At 50.1% G+C, this 20,107-nt stretch overlaps 9 protein-coding genes across 9 annotated transcripts; 4 read left to right on the forward strand and 5 right to left on the reverse strand.

Moving 5' to 3' along the window:
• The first annotated feature begins 191 nt into the window (after window positions 1-191).
• On the forward strand, window positions 192-1,752 carry BDZ99DRAFT_466861 (uncharacterized protein). Its single transcript, XM_033720881.1, has one exon. It carries the CDS (start codon window positions 673-675, stop codon window positions 1,315-1,317), a length of 645 nt encoding a protein of 214 aa, XP_033572173.1. The 5' UTR covers window positions 192-672; the 3' UTR covers window positions 1,318-1,752.
• Window positions 1,753-3,272: 1,520 nt separating this feature from the next.
• On the reverse strand, window positions 3,273-3,965 carry BDZ99DRAFT_396582 (uncharacterized protein; the record flags this gene model as incomplete). The annotated part of the gene is made up of 1 exon (XM_033716000.1): window positions 3,273-3,965. The coding sequence occupies one exon, from the start codon at window positions 3,963-3,965 to the stop codon at window positions 3,273-3,275; it is 693 nt and encodes a 230-aa protein (XP_033572174.1).
• Window positions 3,966-8,111: 4,146 nt separating this feature from the next.
• Window positions 8,112-8,873, forward strand: BDZ99DRAFT_115401 (uncharacterized protein). The gene is made up of 3 exons (XM_033712465.1): window positions 8,112-8,244; window positions 8,548-8,634; window positions 8,687-8,873. Exons 1-3 carry the CDS (start codon window positions 8,193-8,195, stop codon window positions 8,812-8,814), a joined length of 267 nt encoding a protein of 88 aa, XP_033572175.1. The 5' UTR covers window positions 8,112-8,192; the 3' UTR covers window positions 8,815-8,873.
• A 3,114-nt stretch (window positions 8,874-11,987) lies between these two features.
• Window positions 11,988-12,350, reverse strand: BDZ99DRAFT_540833 (uncharacterized protein; the record flags this gene model as incomplete). Its single annotated transcript, XM_033726723.1, has 1 exon — window positions 11,988-12,350. Exon 1 carries the CDS (start codon window positions 12,294-12,296, stop codon window positions 11,988-11,990), a length of 309 nt encoding a protein of 102 aa, XP_033572176.1. The 5' UTR covers window positions 12,297-12,350.
• A 1,826-nt stretch (window positions 12,351-14,176) lies between these two features.
• On the reverse strand, window positions 14,177-14,704 carry BDZ99DRAFT_396429 (DUF1768-domain-containing protein; the record flags this gene model as incomplete). Its single annotated transcript, XM_033715992.1, has 1 exon — window positions 14,177-14,704. One exon carries the CDS (start codon window positions 14,702-14,704, stop codon window positions 14,177-14,179), a length of 528 nt encoding a protein of 175 aa, XP_033572177.1.
• A 2,421-nt stretch (window positions 14,705-17,125) lies between these two features.
• On the forward strand, window positions 17,126-17,689 carry BDZ99DRAFT_524927 (uncharacterized protein; the record flags this gene model as incomplete). The annotated part of the gene is made up of 1 exon (XM_033725952.1): window positions 17,126-17,689. One exon carries the CDS (start codon window positions 17,126-17,128, stop codon window positions 17,687-17,689), a length of 564 nt encoding a protein of 187 aa, XP_033572178.1.
• Window positions 17,690-17,918: 229 nt separating this feature from the next.
• On the reverse strand, window positions 17,919-18,167 carry BDZ99DRAFT_396735 (uncharacterized protein; the record flags this gene model as incomplete). The annotated part of the gene is made up of 1 exon (XM_033716010.1): window positions 17,919-18,167. A coding segment is annotated over one exon (249 nt), but the record flags the coding sequence as incomplete, so codon positions are not given.
• Window positions 18,168-18,173: 6 nt separating this feature from the next.
• Window positions 18,174-18,536, reverse strand: BDZ99DRAFT_524928 (uncharacterized protein; the record flags this gene model as incomplete). The annotated part of the gene is made up of 1 exon (XM_033725953.1): window positions 18,174-18,536. One exon carries the CDS (start codon window positions 18,534-18,536, stop codon window positions 18,174-18,176), a length of 363 nt encoding a protein of 120 aa, XP_033572180.1.
• A 154-nt stretch (window positions 18,537-18,690) lies between these two features.
• BDZ99DRAFT_540843 (P-loop containing nucleoside triphosphate hydrolase protein) lies at window positions 18,691-19,709 on the forward strand (the record flags this gene model as incomplete). The annotated part of the gene is made up of 2 exons (XM_033726724.1): window positions 18,691-19,104; window positions 19,228-19,709. The coding sequence occupies 2 exons, from the start codon at window positions 18,691-18,693 to the stop codon at window positions 19,585-19,587; spliced, it is 774 nt and encodes a 257-aa protein (XP_033572181.1). The 3' UTR covers window positions 19,588-19,709.
• Between the last annotated feature and the right edge of the window lie 398 nt (window positions 19,710-20,107).

Below are 20,107 nucleotides of genomic sequence, written 5' to 3' on the forward strand. Positions count from 1 at the left end.
GCTCAGTTCAAGAAAATGGATTCCATTACGAGCCATCCTTCGTTGGCTAGGACGAACCCGAACCGATTCAGCCCTGCCAAGACCTCGCTGAAGCGATCCCCGTCCAAAGCAGAGCTTGACGTCCACGATAGCCCACCGAAACCGACTCCTAGCCCACGCAAGTATCTGCCGTCGAGCAATAAACATAACCAGCCTGCATTTGGTCTTGTCCGAACTAAACCTACCACTAATTTCAGCGAACCCCGTGACGAAGGAACATCGGGTTCAACGAAGCGCGTTAAGCGGCACGTACACGACGACACTTCTACAACGCGAACTGTCACAGAATATCAGAACCCTGAGAGGACCCTGCCGACCACTCCTCGAGGACCATCTTATTATGCTCCAGCCTCTGCAGCTCCTCGCTTTACTTCCAGGCTCCTCACCCCTACCAAAGCTTCCCTTGCCCGGACACAGAGTGCGCAGGCGACGAAAATTTCCAGGATGCCTTCCATGCTGCGCACACCAGCAATGAGACCACCAAAGACAGCGAAATCTTTTGAGGACTCACTCAAGGAAGGATTTCGCAAGACAAGCCACTCGTTACTCAGTATGCCGGGTGTCAGATCAATTCTTCGTACGCCGAGTCGCAAGTTCTCCAATGACCCGACGAAAATTGCGGCAGGCACCCATATGTCCCCGCCTCCTGGACTAAACCTCGACGTAGAGCTCCCAAGAGTCCCCGTCACGGCACCTACTCGAAAGCATGTCAATTTTACAGCGAGCGCAGTTGCCAAAGACGAACAGCCGGCTACCCCTTCGCGGGAAGCCCCAGACCGAGCAGCATCCGAGGTTCCACTACCATCAACTGTTGCGTATCCAACACTTCCCAATGGGAACGGCTTCAACCTTCCTGACACAACTTCGGCGCGTAGGCTGACCGTGGGAGATCAGCCGGGCAGTGGGCCTGGAAGCTTTACTTTTCGCTCTGAAAAGGCGGTGAACTTCGGCCCTGCTACCAACGGCCTGCAACGTTCGGGGGACCTGCCGAAGATAGGCACCATCAGACATGTTAGAAGCAGCGATGCGCACGATATGAATGCGGAGACTGAAGGCGGAGGCAAGAAGCGCAAGTTGGAGGTGGTTGGTGAAGACTTTGACAAGGAGAACGATCGTCAAGAGGAGGTCTCTCGGGCTAGCAAGAAATTGAAGAGCAACTTGCACGCCGGTCCGAGGACTCCTGCCAGCAAACTTCCCCGGCGCCTCGACAAACGCGCGGGATCACTCACGCCTGCTAGGCTGAACCTGCTGGCCACGCCTAAGAGGAGGTGTGGCTGAGGCGACTAGGACCGTATTCATCCACTCGAACTTCTCCTGCACTATTTGGACGACCTACAACACCTCTAGTCGTGCAGATCTCCGGCATCGACCGCGACGTGCGAAACTCACCGCTAAAGTTATCCATGCGCAGCGACGGCGAACGGGAGTTCCTTGTGGGAAATGTTTCTTTGCTTTGGCGTTTGGCTTACTATAGGGTGGAATAGTCTTGGGCATTAGCGAATGATGGCGGACTCATAATGAAAAGCGACCATAGTGTATTGAAAGTTGGAAATGGTGTAAACCGAGAAGAAATTCACACAAGCTAGAAATTCCTGTCGCAATGCAATGCCACGTCGTGTAACTGACTCCATCTTCCCTGACCTTTCACAGTTTATAATGCGGCAAATATCACTGGGTTGTACGGTGGAACGGCTCTATTTTTAGTAAAAGTACATCGCGCAAATATTGTAAGGCAAGCTTCTTAGTTCGCACATCTTTCAAGCTAATGCAAAGGATTTACAAGTGCGCTAAGAATATAGGGAGGGATATTGGAGGAGAGGAGAAAGAGACGGCAGGGAAGAGCCTTGTTTCCCTTTCTCGGCTGGGTAGCGCACTGATAAAAGGTGCGTTTCGTTCCCACTCGGTGCTCCACGATTTTCGTTCGCGCCAAGACTTTCTTGTTTGAGCTTGTAGACATCCCCGCTTATCATGCGCTTCAACTACACGGCTCACGAGGGCGGACCCGAGTTCAGACGCAAAAGAAACGTCTGCGCATAGAGGCATGTGCCGGGCGATGGGTACCGGTTTTTGGATGTTAGGCATGAGTTGCCGGAGGTGTGGAATATGGTGCCGAGGAAGGTAGTTTGTGGGCCGTGTAAGGTGAGGAGGTGCCCGGGATGCAAGGGTGGATGTAAGGAGCATGGAGAGTGCAGGTGTGGGAAAGAAAAAAAGCGCTGTACCTATGTATTGCCTCCTAAACATAAGGACAAGAAGATCTGGTGCAAGAAGTGCAGAGCGCACTACCACGAGCACAACCGCTCTCCTTATTATTACGATCACCATAACTACAAGGCTGCAAAGGAATCCCTAAAACAAAGCGCCCGGACTCTTTCTCTCACCCTCACGCGCCCTATGCTCCCCTTCCTCACCGCACGCCTCGCTGTCAAAATCACCAGTCTGCACTTCCTGCTCCAACCTGTGGACTGCGGGCCCTGCACCGCACATATCTATTTTATGCCACCTTATAAGCCTGAAGAGGCGCACTGCATCAATTTGCAGGAGATTCCTTTTGTGCCGGGCGAGGGCGGGATACTAAAAGGGAGTCCGGTGTTGCAGATGCTCTAATACTTAGGAATAGGCGGATTAGGATATTATCTTTCAGCTAAATATCTACCTAGAACTTGCACCCCCTTCTCTACCACTTGCTCCTACTAAAGAGGAAATGTAAACTCCCAACTAACGCTAGTAATGCACCTATCTTCTTTCTTTCTTGCTTTACCTCTTTCTTTTCCTGCCTGTCCCCGGCACTGACTTGTCCTGCTCTTGTGCTATCTCTCGCTCCTCCCGTAGCCTTATCTCCTCCTTCTCTTATTCTCTCCGTAGCTCCAACTCCTCTATTTGTAGCTTCATCTCCTCGTTTTACAACCTTAGCTTCTCGATTTGTAGCCTTAGCTTCTTGTTTTATAGCCTTATCTCCTTCTTCTCTTGCTCCTTCTGTTCTAATTCCTCTCTTTATAGCCTTATCACCTGCCCTATCCGCAGCCTTATCTCCTTCTCCACTTCTCCTATTGTCGCCTGCTCCCTTGGTGTTAGTTTATCTTGCAATGGTATACCACAATTAGTTGTATCGGAAACAGGGTTATGAATGTTGTAGAGGCCGTCTGTATTAATTCTTTGTCTTCCTTTGCTTAAAGACCAAGACTTATGCAACTGCTTGTCGTGCGTATAAATTTCTGCAGTGAACTCGTCCGGTTCTATAACAACATGGAAGACGTGCAATTAGATTCTTTTATTGAATTAGCACAAATGTTAGCAATGTATTTTAGAGTAAACTCTTCAATAGAAAACAGATAGGAAGGAAGTTTACCTTCAATCTCAACTTGGCGAAGCGCAGATCTAGGGCAGAAGTTGAGAATGATGTAGTCGTCCATGATGTCCCATGTTTCATACTTGCCGCCAGTGGTGAATCGGGCGGTATGCTTGGCGATTTCTGCATTATTCCCACATTGCAGCACTTCGATCCCCCACTTCTTATCAGAGACATAGAAATCTATGCGGCCGTCTTTAGTGTAAGAGTATTCAGACAGAACCGGAAGATGATGGAGCTCAAGGTTTAGACAGCAATAGAGCTCATCTTGAAACGCAGCTTCTGGAATGCCCCAGCCCCTACCAGGGGAATGCCGGCGGTTTTGGAGGGTACCTGGACTGAATCGAGCGATGGCATTGGTGCAAATCTGTTGCAGACTCAGATCATTTAAGACAGCGTCTGCTTCATGGCCCGGGAAAAGGCGGCGATAGGCGACCCGTCGATGCAGTGGAGATGCAAAAGTGAACTTTGTTCCTGTCGTTCCATGTGGTGGCTGTTCAGCATGCAGTATGCCCCATCTGTGACAACACGAGAATACGTCAAAGTTTTTCTCCGAGCGTATTAGCCCATCAGGCTGCATAGCGACTTCGCGAAGTGCTTTTTTGATGTCCACGAGCCTAAAATGCCTGAACTGAGGCATTCTGAGATTGTCTTCCACAAATTCCTCGAGATAAGGTGACCAGATCCCTCTATCCCACTTTGTAAGCCGCTCTATAAAGCTGTGCTCATGCTGGACGGTCACTCGGTGAAAGAAGTCTGTCGACAACATCTGACTCGTAGGAATACAATTCTTTTTGAATTTTAGTAAACCATAGTTTGATTTAGAAAAGTGAGACGTACAGCTTGACAGAAACGGTTCAGATGTGCTAGTAGCAGCCCAACCATACCCGGATGGCCATCTGTAGCACGATAAAGGTATTCAGTAACTCCATCCTCGAGCTGGTATTCATTTGGATGGCAAATTTCTTAGTTATGCGGTCCACTTCCTCTTTCCGGAGGAGCATACATGGACTTCCAAGCGTAGAAGAGCGCAGCTCCACACATTGCAGAGCATGCATTGTTTGTGCCTGGGATTCAATTTCTAGATTGCGAATGCCGGCGGCACCATAGAGGCAGACAAGTACGAACAAAGGCTGCGTCTTTGTGAAGTGATGGTTCTTCAGATACGACCAAAAGCCTTCATCTTCATATGAGGCCTGAGCTTCGTCAATAAGATAGATCAATCGGGCAGAGGGGTTGCTGGGGCGGAGCTCAGCATTCCGCTGTCGCCACCATTTCTCACTCTCCTCAAGAGACTCCTCGTATGGAAGATTCTTGCGCTGCTCCCTATCTTCCCAAATGAAATATGCTGGCTCCAGGTCCGGCTCTTTATAGACGATGTGATAGCCTAGTAGTTTCAGGAGAGTAGATTTTCCGACTTGGGGCGTTGCACGAACGATCACAGCTCCGTAGCGACGTACCTGTTGTAGAACGGAGTCAACTAGGTCCTGTCGCTCGCATATAAAGTCGCAGTCGGGTTCCAAGGATGACTGGCATGTGGTTCGTGATCGTCCATGTTGTGCCCACACGCGACGCAGCTGTCAATGAAACCTTCGAAGGTCCCATTGTGACAAGAGCACTGATGGCAAGGCCACATAGCTTTCGTGATGGTACTAATAGGAGGACCTGGCGAAGGGGGCTCGGTGGTTATCTGAAGCGGTCCCTCTTTACTACGGTCCGAAGACGGAGTTTCATCGTCACAGTCTTGAGGTGGGTGAAGTTCGTTTGGTGTTCTCTGTACCAAAAATCGAGCTCCGTTTCGTTTGGAGGGCTTCTTCGGAGCAGCAGACTTTGTACTTTTGGAGCGTCGTTTGAACGTCTTACACGGTTTAAGAGCAAGCTGTGAGTCTACGGCTTGTGCCGTAGAGAGAACACAGCTCTGGTATCTCGTTGTTACGGGCATTTTCAACGTTTGCGAGGCTTCAGCAGAGTCGTCTAGTAGAGAACGTACAAGTCGTTTCTTATTCCTCAAATATAGCAGCGTCTCTTTGTTCTAAGTTAACGTGTTCTACATGCATGTGGTGGTTACAAGCGAGTGGTGGCGCTTAATTTTTGGTGCGATTTGGACGTTTTAACACCCCAACAACCTCAACAACCATAAAAGATTTGAATATATAACTTAGAATAAAGATATGCATAGCTGTTCCAATATTATAAGACAAATTTTTAGGGTCTCTTGATGGCCATATTTAGTCATAGTAGAGTTTTGGCCCCCAGCATTGGGTAAGATCTACGATACAATAAAACTACAGAGACACATCACGCCAAACTATTGCCTAGCCATTGAAATGAGCTAAATACTATATGCATTCATATAATTTTATTTAATACTTTATGGTTGTTGAGATTGCTAGGGTGCCAACGTCCAGATCGCACCAAAAATTAAGCGCCACCACTCGCTTGTAACCACCACATGCATATGAGTGCAAGTGGCCATTGAGAGCATGTGGCTCAACTACCAACAATTCTATTTGATGTAGCTATCTACTATCTGCTTGCCTGCCGCCTAGGGCACGTACGTGCATTATATTCTGTTGATTCGCACATGCTGCACTTCGGTTTTGCTCGTTGCCGTTGCTCGGGTGCTGCCTCTGCTGCCCCCTCTGCAGCCCCTTCCTGTGCACCTTATGCACAAACGGCTGCTTCTGCCCCTGATAGAACACCCCCTCTAGCTATATACGTGCGCTTTCTTGCCTTTTTTTTTGTTTTTAGCGTTAATTCTCCATGCGTAGCTTCTTAACTTCGCTTTCAAGCAGCATATAATCTGCTCAACAAGTCGTCCGTAGGCCCGCTTCAGCACAGAGAAACAGCTAATATCAGGCGGCTGCAGCAGATGTATTGAATGTGCAGGCATGCGGACAACAATAATATTGTGTTCTAGGCAGAACTGATCAAATTCGGGGGCAACATAGCTGTTGTGGCCGTCCAGAATAAGCATCCGATGCGTGCTAACTGTGCGATCTTTTGTATGCTTGTAGAATAGATTTAGCCAGGTAAGGCTAATCTTATTTGTTATCTAGCTATTCTTACTAACACCAATTAACCATTATTTGCCATTCCATTTAGATTTTAGGTCGTCGTGACGCTTAACAAAGTTATATGCCTATTGCTTGTTGACCAGTCGTGATCCAGGGTGCAGGGGAGCAAGAATGCTGGCCATCTGTCCTACAGTGCGTACTCCAGGTGGCATGTCGCGTTTATCCATTGATAGAATCCACTGCTTGAGGCTCTCTTCTTGTGCTGGTGTGAGACGGCGATTTGGCGCGACAGAACCGCGTTTTGGTGCAATGCCGGCGATGCGGCGCCTGGCGGTTGTTCGGGGCACATCGTACGTTGTTGTGGCAGGTTGGAGGGCTTTAAATTGGCCTTGTTTGAAGCTATTGATAGCTAGAACAAGTCTAGCCTCTTGAGAAAGGGGCTCTTGCTGTTGTGGGGTGGCCATTGAGGTTGTTGTTGTGTAACGCGTCGCGCGATTTTGGTGGGGTGGCCACATGCTCTCAATGGCCACTTGCACTCATACTACGTTATATCTTTCCTCCTTCCGCTCAATAGTTAGCTTCCTCCCCATCATCAATACAGCTTTTGGCTACACACCTTGTCTTGATCCGCTTCCCCTCTGATTGTCGCTCATTGCGGAGACGAGTCGTCTTATATTCATTGATTCGGCGTGAAGATGGGCCGGAGGAGGGTCTGTAAAGACTCGATATAGCGACGGATGCCGCTGTCGCGATCCCAGTCTGCTAGACACCAACGTTGCTGGTGTCTCCCGGGCCTGTATCCTGTGCCAGGTATATTATCCGCCTCCTCAATGGTGTTAACTTGGCGGGACACGGAGGCGTCGGGAGCGGGGCTTCGCGAGGAGGCGCACGCCTGTTATATCCCACGGCGCCCGAGGGATACACAGACAGCAAACTTGAGATCGCAAGCTGCTACCAATACTTACCAACTCCATAAACTGCGGCACCGAGGATGATTCTTTGCGCGGTCACGACGACGTCCTCTTTCGCTCCGTTAGTCTACACGGGTTGAGCCCTTTGGGAGGCACTAGGACGACGACCACGGCAACGATTTCGGGCCTTTGGGTCACCACGAACGACAACGATTTGACGAACGGTCTTCTCTCTCTTCGACGTCACAAATCACCTTCACGATACCCACGGCCATTCACCACTTGCACCTGTCTATGGTACGCCACCACTTGCCGAGCAGATGGATCCAGTAAGGACGGGCGGCCAAATGCTGCCAGAGGATCGCCACTTCTAAGGCAACATATCCGAAGTTAGCTTGCAGCGCTCGGCCTTACCAAACGGCTTTGTTCACTTATAAAAGATGCATTGCAGCCTTAGCGATAGTATTTCAAGCTCGCGCCCCATAAACAGGCGAACCAATGGAACCTTCGTATTAAAGCCAGCTTGCCAAAAACCACAGCACCCGACGCCTTCCAGTTTTAATCGGGGACGCCGACGCCACTATACAATGCAATCATGGGAGTCTCAGTCCTTGGCTGCATGGAAAAATCGAGGTGGTTTTCGTACTTATCCAAGTTCTTTTGTAAGACAATTTCTCATCTCCGGAAATAGAATGCCAGCCCACACGAGAGTATAAAGGAGCTTGTCAAGGGTACACCGAAGCATGTCAAGCCGACCTACACGGAGAAGCTCAGTGCAGTCGGCTGGATAGATTCTATTGAGAATAAAGTTTTTGAAGCATCATTGCAGGAGCTGGTAACGTTAAAGAAGACCGGGGTTTTGAAGAACCGTGCTCTCTTATGAGGCGACGTAAACGCCTCCAGCGAACAAGGTGTTTAGAACAGACGTGTGGTATGTCAATTTGATTAGGTTAAATTGGTAATTCAAAGCCCTACTTCATGAAACAGGCAACTCAAATCACAATTACCAGGTACCCACAATCTTCCAGACTCCAGTTCCTCTCCATTTCAAGGCCCTGGCAAATGATCCTCCAACGCAGCAGGAGTATCATCCTTTACGTTGAGTTTCGTCCACATTTTTCGTGTCGGCTTCCTCCGATTCGGTCCTCCTCATGTTCTCTAACAACTTCTTCCTACAAATCTGGCCATGGACTTTTAGGCCCCAGTAGTGGATCTTCCTAACAAGTGCCATCAGATATTCGCAGCCGCCTTCCCCACCGCAGGAGCCGGACGCAATGCAGGTCATCTGACACCCCGCCCATTTGTCGTTCTTCAGAGTGGCGTCAGTACAGTATAGCTTCCATTCGTCCTGATTGATCTGATTGAATGCAAAGGCGTAATGACGCAGCTGGACGGTTTGCTGCTCGGTTTGCTGCTCGGTTTGCTGCTCGGTTTGCTGCTCGGTTTGCTGCTCGGTTTGCTGCTCGGTTTGCTGCTCGGTTTGCTGCTCGGTTTCCATTAACTGATAGCAGTTGAATACCGCCCTCGCAGACGCGATAGCAAGGCGGTGAATAGCTGCTAAGGAGGCCTCGTTGCCGCTCCGAAAGTCAATGGTGAGGTACGGGAAGAAAGCCCGCCTCTCAAACACAGCAGTGTACTCCGCTGCCATGAGTCGCAAGTCGTTGCCCAGCGTCTCGAGGGAGATGCAATAAATAATCTCCGGACAGACCTCCCATGAGAATGATGGCTCGGCTGACAATGTAGTACTCTTGTAAGTTTGTGCGTCGGGAAGTTTTTCGCGCTTTCCCTCGGTTAAAGCTTCTCCTCGGCCTGAAGCAATGGCTATAGGGATAGACGAAACGCTCGGTATGAGAGGTGGGTTGAGTAGCGCCTCGTCTGGCTTCAGCGCGAATCTCGAGAGGCGTGTGGGCGCCAGCTTTCTTCCGTGCGCATCCTGTAACTCGTCCGGAAAGAACTGGCGTTTCGCAAGGTCTACGTACTCTGCATCGTTGCTCTTGTGCTGCAGCAAGAGCATGTACTTCTCCCGGATGAGCTTTGTCGTCTCGGACTCCTCCTTAAGCCATATATGCCTGAGGTAACTGTACTGAGCCATGTTGGGTTCTTCCAAGTACTTACCTACGGGGTCTGTAAGCTTGGGCTTATTGACAATCGTGATCCCATGGGGCCGCAGTACCATCATCGGAAAGCTGTCGCTGCCAAAAGTGGGCATGATTTTAGGCGCGATTTCCTTCCGTTTCGTGGCCATGACAGTTTTCCACAAGTCTGTAATAAAGCCGCTGTCTACGTCGGGAATACAAAAGTCCGGTTCGGCGTCAGATGCGGCTGCCGGATCGGGGCTGGTGATTTGAGCTCGAAGATGTGGGAGAAGCTGCGAGGCAGGAGACTTATAGGAGCTTGAAGGTTTGCCATGCGTGAAAGGATTGTCTGCCGGCTCGGTTCGTGGAAGATTGTGGTCGCTTGACATTGTTTGTGAAGGTAAAGTGGGAGATTGTGGCTGCTGCTGCTGCACAAAGGGGCGAGTCAATCCACTATTCCTCATGTCTTCGAATTCTCCAGGAGTGCTTTGAATGTTGCCTGGGATGCCAGCATGACTTGGAGTTTCTATGGTGTTGTTAAGGGACCCGGTAGACATGTTTGGGGTGATACTAGTCTTTGACGCGTCCAGATTTTGGTCTTGATTAGCCTGCGGCGAGGAGACATCCATGGCAGGCTGCACCTCGGTGAGTTGTAGGTGTCTAGGAAGCCAGTGGGTGTATTGTGGGTGTGGTGTAGGTGGAGGTGGTGCTGATAGGTGGAGTTAGTGGAAATGGAGGTGTGCTTTTATAGTACACACTATGCTGTCCGGTAGAAAGGGGTGCGGAGCACTTTGCAGATTCACCCACAGCAAAATATTCACCTCGCAATACAGCATTAAAGCATTCTGGTGTTGCGCCCATCACTGCACCCGCCACCACGCCCGCCGCCACTCCCGTTGCCGCCGACGCGAGGTCTCCCCCTTTTCCCCCGAGGACCCCCTTTTAGCGGCTTTTCCACGACACCCTCCACCAGTCCCTCGACACGCTCTACTAGTCCGTCGACAACCCCCAATAGTCTCTTGACACCCTCCACCGGTCCCTCAGTACCCTCCACCAGTCCCTCAACACTCGCTCCGGCGGCCGCGCCGGTTGCAAACGAAGCCGTTGCCGCGACCGTTGCCCTTGCAGCAGCGGCTATAAGTCCTTTAGCAATCCCGTACCCCATCAACGCCGACGCTCCTTGGGTTGCAGTTATCACAAACATCCGTCTTGGTTCTGCCGCTTAGATACTCGCCCTTGGCAGCGGCTCCGGCAACATTACTAACGGAGGTGATTGTGAGGATCATACTAGTAGTGCCGAGGATCGCGATGCCCTTGACGACCTTAGACGCAGACAGCATTAACGACCGAGTTGAAATTGAGGTGCCGGCCGCGTCGTTAGGGCTTTGCGGCTAGCGGCAACAGCTGCGACCGCTTCGTTGATAATGCTAGGCTTGATTCCTTCGGGGAGAATATTCTGCAGAAACCCATTGGCTTCAGCACTGGCAATTTCGGCTATACCGATGTTGTAACTCGTTCCAGGCTCCGCGTGCTCGAGGTTCGTGGCAGCCCTCGCTATCTGCTCCCCCCAGCCTTCCATTCTCTCGGCGTCCTTGCTGCCTGAGCGCAAGTTGCCTTTTTTTTGTGAAGAATGTTTTGAGCGGGACCAGCTTGTTCAACTCGCGGAAAACAATGTCCAACCTTGACTCATTCAGTATCCCCGGTGCTGCCCCAATTTCTTGCTGAAACTGGATCCCGCCCCGAGCCGGGTTGTCGTTCTGGAGCTTGACGCCAAAGTCTTGACCTGCACGCGGTCCATATACATTGGAGAGCGTGTTACTTCTTAACAAGCCTTGTTTCATACTATTCGCTTTCTCTGCCAGCTCGCCTATCTGTTGTTGTGTTTCTAGGACCTCAGTGTCCTATTCAGTTGATTCATTTATTAGTGAGCCCCTTTGGTTCGTCCATTGGTGGGCCTCCTTTGGCCTTAGTACCGCCAGGGTCGGAAAGTATGATGGAATTTAACCGCGAATATTGGTAGAGATTCAGACCGTCCACGGCTCCTTTTAGATCGGCGGAGGTGAATCTCCCCAGCCACGCAACATAATATCGGGCTCCCAAGTGGTACAATCCGCTCTCATCGAGTTCCTTCCCGAGGAAGCGGTATCTTTTGGGAACTTCGGTTTAAGAGTACGAGGAACGAACGGAAGAAACCCCGTGCGCAGTGTATTCTTTGCATGTAAGTGTTTGCGTTTCAGTCCACTTCTACTGTTGAGGATCCCTGGTGATTCGCCAATTGGTAATAATAAACTCTCCTAGGAGTTTGCGGCTCGGCACCAATAGTTTGGTGGTCGATAAGGAGCAAACAACTGCCAGACTCCGCGATGCTTAGACTGTGAACCTCTAGCATGACTTCTCTGCTTGAGTTGTAGTAACGGAACGCTTTAAATACGCCACCAATATAGATAGTCTTGTCGACTGGGGCGGAATTATGTTTAGTAGACATTTCCTCGGTGATTTATCGCACTCGGAGGCCAGTGGAATTGTAGCGGTAACGCATTATTTCCTGGGAAACCGGATCACTGGAGTCTCTTTGAGCTGAGGATAGCACCAGCTTGTCCTAGTAATTGTACTCTATTGTTGGGACGCTTGGAATTGCGATTATAGAACCGGTGATGCCATCGCGACCATTGTAGTGGTATTTCTTGATACGGCTTTTGATCTTGGTGCAACTGAGACGATTCTTCTTCTCCGAAGGGATAATGGAGCTTGGCTCGTCGTATTCATAGTGTCTTGTCCATGAGCGACTTTCTCCTGGGGTTTCATCATGAAGCTTGAGGATATTTCCCTGAGAGCCGTATTCGAAGCATTTGATATAGCGAGTCAAGGCCTCGCTATTGTTTGAATGCTCGCCCGTCATATCACCCATAACCACTGCGCCCTGTTGCCATAAGAATTGACAGCGCTCTGAACTAGCAAGTGGTATTTGTTGTAAGTGTAAAATGACTCAGTGGGTTCCGACTTGGTGTGCCAAGGCGTACGAGAACGATGAATTATATAGAAATGCCTCTTTACATATTGAAGTTCCTGTTTAGATAAGTCCTTCGAATTTGGCGAATAGAAGGCATTACCTCCCTTGGACCACCACCTATTATCGCCAGGGAATCTAATATAGGTGCCTTTAACGTGGAAGAGGTTGTTAATCTCCGAATTCTTCAACTTCCCTGCTAAAACGTATTTCTGAACTTAGGCATCGGTAAAAACGAGGCTGTAATTTCGCAATGGTAACACTATTGATTCAATAACCCCAAGTGGTAGTGCCCCTGAAAGATCGTTCTTTTGGAAGATTGTTCGAGATTTCTTTAGCATCCAGCAATGTGGGCTTGTAGTGGACGGATATAGACCATTGAAGTTTTCGAATAGGACATCAAACTTTCCGGATGGCAAGACCTCTACCATCTGCACAGCAGCTTCGAATGGAACCCACGAAGAATTCAGGTCTCGGAACCTTATAGAGGTCATCAGGTCAACGATTTCAAAGCCGCTGGACTGTGCACTAGTAGGTAAAACGTATGTTTCGGGCGTATCAATTATGTTGGTATATATTGCGTGAGTGTATATAGTGTATAAGCGGCGCTGCCTTTAGCGATTAGGGCTGTTAAGGATTGGGTTTGGGTAGTTATATTGTCGACCGTAGTTGATAGCTGCCTTTCTTAAATTATCCCGAACTAGTCAACTTAGAGTGTTGTTGAATGTGTGATTCTGGAATCCAGCAGCGATTTCAACCCAACCTTAAAGACTTTCTGGTTGTAGAGCATTCCTTTGCATGGACAAAGAATACCGCGTGCTTATTATTAGATAGAGGCTGAAGCTGTTCGATTACGAAATTTGACTGAGAGACGGTGACGGGAATGCCTTAAGCTTGGATCCGTCCATAGAGTAAGTACACCTCGCTGCGAAGAGGCAAGCCTTTTAACGCGCGGTAGGCTTCGAGCTGCTCCTAATAGACGGAATTGTAGGGAATCCATTCCGACCTTGTTCGCAACGAAGTAGGAAGGGTTGTTTCAGCGAGATTAATATTGGCCAAGTCCGGATTAAGGTCTAGAGTCTGAAAATATTAATGGCGGCAGTATCTTGTTAGGCAGCTATCGTCCCGATATTAACCTGTATGATACCACCACTTTTTCAAACCAGGGGGAATGTGAGAATCTTTGACACTCGAGTTCTCGTTCGTGTCAGTTTCCGGGCTGGTGCTGGGCAACGGGACGATGCCACCGTCGTCCCTATAGCGCCTGAGGGGAGGAGGTGCTCTATGTCGCTCGGGAATGTCCTCGTGAACTCCGGCAAGGTCGGGACCACGTTCTCGTTGTTGATTATCTCCATGCTCGTGTCGTGAACTAGCTAGCGTTGAAGCTCGCATCATGCGCCGGTTCTGAGCCCTAGCGGATCGTCGTCATGCTCATGATCAACAAGAGCTTCTCGGCGGTGCTCAACTTCTCATACGCGCTGCGGGACACGCGTCCCGACCCGCTGCTGACGATGCTGGAGGAGCTCTTCGCAGATCTGTCTCTTGAAGGTGATGACCTGCTCTCTCCGCTTCCGCACGAGCCTCTACTCAAGTCGAACTCCACCGACCTAGTCGTGCCCGTAGTAGAACTTCTAGTTCTTGCACATGATCGTGTTCGCTCTATGAGCTAGTACCGAGACAGCTCGCTCGCCGGTTTTGGGTCCGAGCATAAGCGAGGTCTGATCGTCTTCAAGGAGATGAGGTTTAATCGTCGTCATGCCCGTAGACGTTGGGGTGACCATCTACTTACTTGTGCTGGGTGGATGGCCGACGTTGAACCCCTCCTCCCCCTCTCCAACCGCCTTCTCCCTCATGGTCTTCATCATCTCGTCCCTGACCATCATCAGGGACTTCCCCAGCCTGTTTTCACCCCACCGCTTCCGGTTGACCAGCGCATGGGTGGCATCGAACTCAATCCACCAGATGCGGTTGTAGGGGCTGGCCTCCACCAATACCTTGTTCCCGGTGCTCACCAGGATCCTCATGAGCCTCTCGTTCTGCGTGAACTTGCAGGAGTTGACGCCCGCGACTATCCTCACGCACTCGTTATCCCAAACCTCGGGGACGAAGCTCCTCACCATCCTGCCCAACTTCTTGTGCTCGCTGGGCTGGGACTGGGGCGTGCTGAGCATCATGTTCGCCATCTCGGTGTCGTTGAACAGCATGGCCTTCGAGTACATCATGAACTGCTCCGCGGTCATGAACGTCTTCCCGTCGTGAGTAAAGGGCGAGCGGGTCCACTGGCTAAGCTCCACGTACTCCCTCGACATCTTCTAGCAGAAGATGTGGCCGATCTCGTGCGTCATTCTCGTACCTCCAAAAGTGGTCTGTTGTTGGCAGTGATGAGCTGACCGAGTCGCGAGTGGGACCGTCGCGGTCAATGGTGAGGACCTGAGGCCGGCTGCGCGCCCGAGCCGCTAGCTAGACCATGGTCTTGAGTTGCACATCCTCACGACGACGTGCCCGCTCTCATCCTCCTCCTCGATTCGTGGACGAAGAGCAGTTGCGACACGCTGTTCATGCCCACGGTCACAGGGCCCATTTGTAGAGCGTATTGAGGGCGTCCGCCATCTTGAGTATCGAGAAGGAAGATTGCGGAATGGGAGTGGTGATGTTTTCGATGAGCTTGGAACAGTCGGCGCTTCATTCTTTCTTTCGACAAAGCTTGGATGTCACGGAATTAGACGTCTTGTTTCTGAGCTCGGCCTAGCTTTAATCACTGCATCTCGTCGCAACTCCACACCACGCCCTCCGCTTTCTGCACACGTCCAATTCTCCCAATCTCATCCAAGGAATACAGACATTGTGGGTGGCGGCGGTGAAAAGCTTCCCGGCCAGTGAGTGCACTCAATCCTCGGATTAACCGCCACAGACTTTCGTCCGGCATATCAACTGCCATCAGCCATTGCCTTCTATCACTCTCACTAACATCTTCTCATGGACACATGGGATGGCGGGGTAGTCGAGGTACACCTCCCCAACCGCAGCGCTGGCAGCTGGCGTAGGAAGGGCAAAGGATCAGTGAGGAAAGCATGAGTTGTATTGAGGTGCTAACGAGTGGCTATATAGTGAAGAGAGAATAGGGGTTGCAGGGGGCGAGCTGAGCATTCAGCTGAGGCGCGTAGATAGATGTACGTAAGAGCATTCTAACTGGCTGCCAAGCGCCTCTATCTTCGACATCATATCCTACTCCAACCAAATACTCACGCACCGCCCTTTAGGCTCTCCTCCCCAGAAAGGTGTCACAACCTACTAGGGCATCAATATGCAACACCCACATGCTACCACTTGACTCCGTTCAAAGCCCTTCCTGCTTATCCAAAGCCCTACCAAAAAACTACCATACTTTTCTCAACCAACATCCAAAGCCAACCCATCTCCCTCCAAACTTCTTGTTAAAATAATAGAAGTCCTCCCTTTCGAAATTTTGAACACAACCTAAACCCACCAATCTCAACATGCTAATGTTTGAATCCTTTTCAAAACTCACCCACTATCGATTAGCTGGGACCGATACAGTATTGACCAGATTGAATAGGCGGCTCTAAAAACACGACATCGCGCTGAGTATTCGATCAAGTTCTCTGACTTTATTTCCATGGTTTAATTGATCAGCTTATCAAAGCCCAGGATTCTGGTTTCGATTATCCTAACTGGCTGTTTAGAGGAGCGATTGAAGTAAAACGGGACGTGGAAACTGGCTCAATACCATCTTTAGACAAATTCTGAGCAAGCTCCTCCGCGTCACGTTACTCTCCTTTTACAACACCTATATATACACGAACTACGTACCCGATACAAACTTATGTCTTCCTCACAATTCTCTTAAGCATCAATTTGCTATCTCACATCAACAGACTAATATATACTGTAATTTCCCTGAAAAGATTTTGCATCTTCATCTTCACCTTACTCTCCTCCATTCTCTTCCTTACATGCGTCACATTCCTTACATCCCCCACTTTCTTTTTCTTCGTCTCCGTCTTCGTCTTCGCCTTCGTCATCGTCTTCTTCCTCAATGAGTTTGCGCCGGGCGTATAAATCCGGCGGCACAAAGCTCGTCTGCGCCATAGAGAGGAGACAGCCTCTTCAGCTGCCATTGACTAAACCCATAGTCCGTGCCTCCGTCATGACCAACACTCCGCAGCTTTATGATCTTCTTGTCTCCGTCTCCTCGCTAGTAGACACCTTGTATAAGATTACAAGTAGCAGTTATAAGAGGTGCCAGATTCTTTTGCAGCGCCACGTCAGCTCGCGGTGCATCAGTGACCTCCTCTGCTTGTCTGGCCTGCAATAGTATAGGCACTGTAAAAAGGATCGGGCGACCATGAAGGCCAGGCATCCAGCCTCTATTGCAGCCGTCAACTCCCGAGAGATTCCTTCGCAGGTCTGTGGCTGACGAACGACACAATCCGTAACAACATCGTGTTCGGTAGTTCCTACGGTGATGAACGATACAAGGCGGTCGTAGAAGCTTGCGCTCTCGGTCTTGATTTGCAAGCCCTAGCCGACGGTGATCTCACACGTGTTGGGAGCGCGGTGTATCTCTCTCTGGAGGCCAAAAGCAGCAAATTGCCCTGGCTCGAGCTGTCTATTCAAATGCGTATCACCTTGTTCTTGACGACTGTCTAAGCGCCGTAGATTCCCACACCGGTACATGGATCTTCGAAAAATGCCTGAATGGGCCGTTGATGAATGGACGAACAGTCAATCTGGCAACCCATAACATAGCACTCACCGGAACCGATGCTATCTTTATCGTTGTGCTGGAGGGGAAGGTAATAGCATCGGGCAGCCCGGGCGAGATCAAGCGCTCAACAAAGCTTCCCCAGTTTTGGGGACCCCGTAACCAAGAAATTGACCAATTCAGACGCTCTCGGGACCCGGTGAATTCCTTCCAACCTAGCATAAAGCCACTGCGACTCGAGAAGGCTAGCGTTGAGATTATTCAGCAAGACATCGCGGATGGCTTTGATGAAGACCTCTCTAACTCTAAAGAGATCCAAAGCGATGGCTCAATTCCGTGGCGAGCCGTCTTTCGGTATCTTCGCGCCATGGGCGGTTGGGTTTTTTGGCCATTCCTCGTTCTTGCTTTTGCTGGCCAGCAGTTCGGAGCCATTGCTACGAATTGGTGGGTTCGAGTGCTGTGCAATGCATACATTACAGCTCGCCAGCAGACCGGTGCAGCCCCATCAGAGAGTACCCAAGGCATCAGCGTCGCATACTACAGGCTCTTCCTACGTCCGGTGACCTAGCGCTAAAATCAAGCTACAAAATTACCGTATAAGGTAGAATTTCCGGACGCCTCTAGGAGGGAATAGCAGTCTCATAGCCAATCAGTATTCCGGCTAGTTTAGCATTAGCCCAGAAAAGGAGGTTGACCATGGTCGACTCAGTTTCCGCGCTAGGTCGTCGGACGTAAAGAGAGCCTGTACTTTGGGATGTACGCGCTACTTATCGGTCTATCTCTTGTCGTTGGCCTGGCTAGATTGCTCTTAATATCCTACGGCTCGCTCCAAGCTTCCGAGAAAACGAGCCAGCAAAGAGAGAAACAGTGGCTCCCACGAGACCGAGTCGAAATGCGAGCCATCTCTCGGTGGCCGCAAGAAAGAATGATGGCCGGTTTGCTTTGTCGACTCGAATGGAATTACCTACACGGTACTGACCAACGGTGCCATAAGCACGGATGGTGGTGATGCCAGAGAGCGTCTCGCCAAAATGTTGGAAGAGCGGCACACGTTATGTTGACTCCATTTGCCTGATCTTTCGTGTACCGGCAACGTAGACTGCACCAGTCATGTAATAAGAGATACCGATGAAAACTCCGGGTACAAGGAACGCAGGAGTGATGATGACAATAAGGGTGATGATACCGAGCAGTGCCACAGGAAAATGTGAAGTAGCAACTGCCATGACTGCCAGGTCCTGATCCACTGCTTGCATGTCTTGTGAGCAATGATTGACGATTTCCCCGAAACTTGTCTTATCGAAAAAGGCGAAAGTCGCGTTCATGACATTTTTCGTGAGTATAATGTGGATGCTGGATCTCGAACGTAGAAAATTTGAATTCAGGAGCAATTGGGCTGAGCATGTCTTAGCCATTGTATTCTCGGAACATGTCCTCCGGCTCATCCGGTATTACATGGCAAATCTACAAAACACGATAGCGTAAGTTCATGACTCCCTAAGTCTCGCACAATGTTGAATGGTTGACTTGTTCTTGGTTTCTCCTAGTTTGCGACGTGTTCAAGAGTATATGAATCTGCCACAGGAAGCTCTGGCTGTCACCAAAGATGTTCATCTACCAGAAATTTGGCCAAGCAAAGGTGCAGTCCAGTACGAAGGCGTCTCCGCTCGCTATGCCCCTGGCATGGATCCAGTGCTTCGCAATGTCAGTTTCACTGTCAATCCTAATGAGCGGGTAGGAATCGTTGGTCGCACTGGCGCGGCCAAGTCAAGCCTAGCTCTCACCCTCCTGCGCGGCTTGGAGGCTGAGAGTGGACACACTCGGATAGACAACGTAGATACGAAGGAAGTGGGACTTCGAGACCTCCGTCGTAGACTGGCCATTGTTCCTCAGGACCCTACGCTCTTCGCAGGCACGCTGCGATTCAATCTGGATCCGTTCAGCGAACAGTCCGACAATGAGATGCTAGCGGCTTTGAAAAGCGTTGGTCTACAGGACCCAGTGGATGATAGTGATGAATCCGCGGATACAACACTGCACCGTAACAAGTTCACCGATCTTTCATTCACGCTTGCGGAATCTGGTTCCAACATATTGTAAGGCCAGAGACAACTTGTCTGCATCGCCCGCTCTCTTCTCAAAACACCCAAGATTGTGATTCTGGACGAAACCACTGCGTCGATTGACTACAACACGGACCTTAAAATTCAAGACTATGTGCGCAAATTGGACTCCACCGTCATCATAACCGCTCATCGACTTCGAACCGTCATTGACTATGACCGCATAGTGGTGTTGGACGGTAATGAGGTGAAAGAGTGCGACCATCCGTGGAGGCTACTTCAAAACAAAAATGGCATATTCCATGGCATGTGCAAAGCGGCAAGTAACGGTGAGAATTTGTTTTCCTTAGCAGAAGCTGCGTGGCACTCGGATCGTAGGATAAGGCTTTTAAATCGAAATTAAAAGTCAAAGAGCTACGAGACCTGGGATATCATCACGAGCATCTATATAGGGCTTCATGCTCAGGTTGGGATTGGTCACCTTTATTTGCCGACACTTCCATTCTTTCGCAGCGGAAGAGGGCCATATTGAGATTCGAACCGCTGTTGGCATGTTCAAAAATTTCCCCTGAGGTTTCAGCACAACGATCCACTTCTTCCCGAAGGACAAGACCCCCGAGGCTCATCGACTTGCAGCAAGAGACTTCCAAAGCGTCCGAAGATTCGCATGAGGACAAATTCGGCTAAGCCCTGTCTCATTTCAACGCGCATATGGCCGGGAGCGGGACGATGATGAGTGTTGGAGGATAAGCTCGATAAGGCTCGCAATATCGACTCCTGCGTTGGAATATCCATCATGCATTCGATTTGCGACGCAAGCAGAGCTCAAGTTGCTAGAGACGAGCCGAGAAATCTGCAAAGCTATCACGAGAGTTTTCATTCGCATTGTTGACGAAGAACCTCCGAACGGAATTGAAGCAATT

The sequence above is a fragment of the Mytilinidion resinicola genome, assembly GCF_010093595.1.
Source record: "Mytilinidion resinicola strain CBS 304.34 unplaced genomic scaffold BDZ99scaffold_19, whole genome shotgun sequence".
Lineage (NCBI taxonomy): Eukaryota > Fungi > Ascomycota > Dothideomycetes > Mytilinidiales > Mytilinidiaceae > Mytilinidion > Mytilinidion resinicola.

What these genes read in the sequence shown, in the direction of transcription:
- BDZ99DRAFT_466861 (XM_033720881.1), top strand. Translation starts at nt 673, where the DNA reads ATGTCCCCGCCTCCTGGACTAAACCTCGACGTAGAGCTCCCAAGAGTC.
- BDZ99DRAFT_115401 (XM_033712465.1), top strand. Translation starts at nt 8,193, where the DNA reads ATGAGGCGACGTAAACGCCTCCAGCGAACAAGGTGTTTAGAACAGACG. An exon ending in GTGTTTAGAACAGACGTGTG is followed by an intron (nt 8,245 to 8,547) that starts GTATGTCAATTT and finishes AAGTGCCATCAG; the next exon opens with ATATTCGCAGCCGCCTTCCC. An exon ending in TTGTCGTTCTTCAGAGTGGC is followed by an intron (nt 8,635 to 8,686) that starts GTCAGTACAGTA and finishes TTGAATGCAAAG; the next exon opens with GCGTAATGACGCAGCTGGAC.